At 42.4% G+C, this 4,290-nt stretch overlaps 1 protein-coding gene across 1 annotated transcript; it reads right to left on the bottom strand.

The window, feature by feature from the left end:
• Nucleotides 1-1,679: 1,679 nt before the first annotated feature.
• Nucleotides 1,680-4,171, bottom strand: LOC119083379 (the record flags this gene model as incomplete). The annotated part of the gene is made up of 5 exons (XM_037193093.1): nt 3,954-4,171; nt 2,950-3,802; nt 2,769-2,887; nt 2,328-2,647; nt 1,680-1,805 (listed from the first exon to the last, which is right to left on the bottom strand). Coding segments are annotated over exons 1-5 (1,636 nt in total), but the record flags the coding sequence as incomplete, so codon positions are not given.
• Between the last annotated feature and the right edge of the window lie 119 nt (nt 4,172-4,290).

Raw genomic sequence — 4,290 nt, 5'->3', positions numbered from 1 at the left:
AATTCCTTACATTTAGTTTCCACTGCTCTACATCGAATCCTTTTAAAGCCTAATTAACCATTCGTATCGTCCGGATAACTTCCTAAATTCACAATTCACACAATTCAATAATGAGACTAAATCCATTCATTTTTTACAAATTTACCTCGAATCAACAGACTCTACACCTTCGATACGAATTATAATTGCAATAAACGGATTAAACAATCAAACTGATCAATGATTTACACGATGATTTAAGATTTAAGATTTACGACCGGAATTCAGTCCTCTTTCAGCTAAATCTTTATCGGAAATGAAAATGTCAAAAAACTAACAAACGACATACTAGATTCCGATCGACTATTTCGGCTTCGCAGGTTGCTGCGCAACATCCTATCGCTTAACAGATCCTATCTGCTTAACACTCCCGTCATCTTGTGTAGCAGCATTCGTCCTTCCATACGTCGTACGTCCAATACTACCAATTTGCTCACAGGTCTTGTGAGGAATGTTCCGAGATCAGTCCTCACTTTTCCACTTCGAACTGTTCCGGCTTTGTCTCTGAATACTTCGACGATTATTCCTTTCGGCCAAGTGTTCCGCTTGAAATTTTCGTCCACGATCAGAACAATGTCGTCAATTTGTAACGGTCTGACTTTTGGAACCATTTTGGACGTTTGACCAGTGTCGGCAGGTATTGCAGCACAAATGCTCGCCAGAATTTATCGCCATAACTTGAGCGGTTTTCCATGAGTTTTTAAGTGCGTCTGCATTCGTAAAATCTCCAGGTGGTTTCATACCGTTTGACGAACCGAAAAGCAGGTGATTCGGCGTGAGAACTTCGTCGGTAGGTGAATCCAGCGAACGTACGTAAGTGGTCTCGTGACAATTGAATCGATACAATGTTCATCGTCAACTTCATCAGATTGTTGAGTACTTCATCTGTCGGATATCTTATGGAGATGACATCATCCATGCACCTCTTGACAATTCCAATCATTCGTTCCCATGCACCGCCCATATGACTCGCTTTCGGTGGAATGAATCCAAGACATTTCGTGTTGTAGTGAATTCTTCTTGAATTCGATTTTGGTCCAGTTTTTTGAACTCTTCACGCAACTCATTATCCGCACCATGAAAGTTAGTTCCATTGTCGGAGAATATTTTTCTGGGCTGGCCTCTATGTGCGATGAAATTTTGAACTGCCATAATGCAAGAACTGTATCCAACGAATGCGCAACTTCCAAATGGATTGCTCTTGATGTCAAACAGGTGAAGAGTACTCCCCATCTCTTTTGTGTACTTCTGCCAACAACCACCTCTATCGACCGAAATAGTCAACTCCCACATCGTAAAGGCTGGTGTATAAACGGCCAACCGTTCCGGTGGTAATGGTGCCATTTCCGGAATTTGTGGAAGTGCAGCTGAGTTTTTACATTTCTGGCAGTCAGTGCGTACGTTTTTGACGAGACGATCGTAGGCTTGGAATCCAATACTCTGTTTCATTTCGTTCAGCACTGTCTGATGGTTCAGATGTTTGTACTCTTGTGGTAGAAATGTAATGAGACGCGTAACGTGATGACGTTTGTCCAGAATATTGGCCGTTTCATTGAAACCGCACTGATGACAAGCATCGATACGCCCATAACCCGCATGACACCATTTTCATCCAAATATGCCGAACATGTACGAATTACTGCTTTTCTCGAATTCCTTCTGTTTGTCGATTGGTGCTGTTGCGTTGTGTCGTATGATCACCAATTCATCTTGGAAACTGTCGTACTGAACTTGTCGATATATAAGCGATTCGGCAAGAGTGAGCTCTTCGGACGATAATGGACCAAAATGTCGTTGTTAGCCATTGACTTTGTATTGTGTACGAATCGTAAAACGTATGCAACTGCCCGAACAAACGTGACCAATTGGAAAATCTCTTGAAGTCAATGACTGATTGACCGGAACAACAAATGCGACATCGCATACACTGGCCTCAGTTCTTCTTTCGTTTCGAATTGGGTTCTTCCAACTCAAACTGCCAGGCAGAATCGGATTGCGAAGGAATTCTGGTCCATTGAACCAACGTGCTGATGACTGTAAATCTGCCTTGTCCTTCGATTTTGTGCTTCATCTGCGACATTTTCCAATGATGGTATCCAACGCCATTCCATATCGTTAGACAATTCCAAAATTTCCGCCACTCGGAAAACGACAAATTGACTGTATTTTCGCGTGTCCGAGTGTAACCAGGACAACCTTTGAGAGTCACACCAAATGACGTTTTGTGATAGTAGACCGTTAATGACTTTGTATGATGTTCACTGCTAAACGCGTGCCCAACACAGCACCTTGCAATTCCAATCTTGGAACAGACATTGGCTTGATTGGAGCCACTCTGGATTTTGCTCCAACAATACAAGTGTCGATACCGTAATCGTCTTCCACACGAAATACGCTACAGCTGCATAAGCTTCCATGCCAGCGTCTACGAACATATGAAGTTGAATTGATTTCGCTGGATGCGGTGACATTCGATTCGAATAGACGTGGAACGTGAACTTCTTCAACCATTGGTAATTGTTGTAACCATTCGATCCACTTTTCCTTCATTGATGTCGGTATTTCATCGTCCCATCCAAGTCGAGTACGCCAATTCTTGAAGTATAATCTTCGCGTGTACCACGAAGTGTGCCAAAAACCCCAAAGGGTCAAATATCGACATCACCGTTCTGAGAATTTCTCTTTTGGTTGGTCTGAAGTCTTCCGAAGAATAATTCGATTTAACAAACTTCAGAGAGTACGTAAACGTGTCATTCTTTGTGTTCCAATACATTCCCAGAACTCTTTCGATTTCTTTCGGATCCTTTTCCAATGACTTGTTCCCGCATTCAGTATTCGCATTAACAAGCTGCAGGAGTTCTTTCGAGTTCGAAATAAAATTTCTCATTTGAAACCAGCGTGACTATGTACGAATTGAACGTCTTGCAACAACTTTGCAGCTTCAGCAATTGTATGAGAATTTTCCAACATATCGTCCACGTAATGTCCTTTGACGATCGCTTTAGTGGCATCTGGATATTTGTCTTTGAAATTTTCTGCATTACGATTCTTCACAAACTGAGCAGTTGATGGTGAACATCGCAAACCAAATGAATCGACCGTTAAAATGTATTCGTCTGGATCTTGTTCCAAGTTTTCGGGATCGTCATGCCACAGAAATCGTTGGGAATCTTGATCCGGTTCGGCGACTTCAATTTGGTGGAACATTTCCTTTAAATCACCAATGTAAGCGATTTTCTTCTCTCGGAAGCGACGAAGTACATCCGGTAGTGGTTCTAACAAATCAGGACCGGTAAGTAGAACTGAATTAAGTGATACACCATCCACTTTGGCCGCACCGTCCCACACAACTCGTAATTTCTCTGGTTTTTTCGGGTTGAACACTGGAAATATCGGTAGATACCAAGTTCGTGGTCCTTTCAAATTACGTTCTTTTTCGGTCAGCTTCCTAATGTAGCCTTTTTCGATGAAGTCTTGTATATATGCTCTCATCCTTTGGGCCAAAACCGGATCCTTTTTCATTTTGGATTCAACACATTCCAAACGACGTTTTGCCATGAAATAACTGTTCGGTAGTTCGATGTCGTCCGTCTTCCACAGCAAACCAACTTCATAATGATTGCCATTCTTCTTTATTGTCGTTTCCAGTATGTGATTAGCTCGAGCAACGTCTTTCGATTCCAGAACTTTTTCCGGGATTTTTACGCCGAGATTTTCGATTGAAAAGAAATCCGACCAATTGATGTAGGCTCTTGTTGTCGGCCTGGCATTCGCACATGTTGAGACTGAACTTTTGAGTGTGGTTATAATTTGCGTCTCCACTATTCGGTCCTTGGACCACCCATCCGATTCGTGTCTTACAAGCCAAAGGTTCCGTCCAATCTCCTTCTCTTGTGTCAAGTGAAACCATTAACTTCGAGTATTCCAGGCCGATGATCATTTGAGGAGTCACATTTTCGTACGTTGATATTGGAATGTCGTCGAAATGAGAATACTGCGCGAGCCATTTCTTCGTTATTGACTGCGAAGGCAACATCAACCTTTTGACCGTGCGAACGTGATTCAGAACGTATTCTTCAGCGTCTTCGTTAATTCCACAAATCGTAACCGTCAATTGTCTTGAATCGGACATAACTTCTCTGTTACCGAATGACCATTTCACGCATAGAGGTTCTATGGTTCCAAGCGTACCCAATTTCCTGGCAACGCTTTCTTCCAATGACGTAGATTTGACCCATCATCGAGATAAGC

The sequence above is a fragment of the Bradysia coprophila genome, unplaced genomic scaffold (genome assembly GCF_014529535.1).
Source record: "Bradysia coprophila strain Holo2 unplaced genomic scaffold, BU_Bcop_v1 contig_598, whole genome shotgun sequence".
Taxonomy (NCBI): domain Eukaryota; kingdom Metazoa; phylum Arthropoda; class Insecta; order Diptera; family Sciaridae; genus Bradysia; species Bradysia coprophila.
This window is presented reverse-complemented; position numbering and strand designations above follow the sequence as displayed.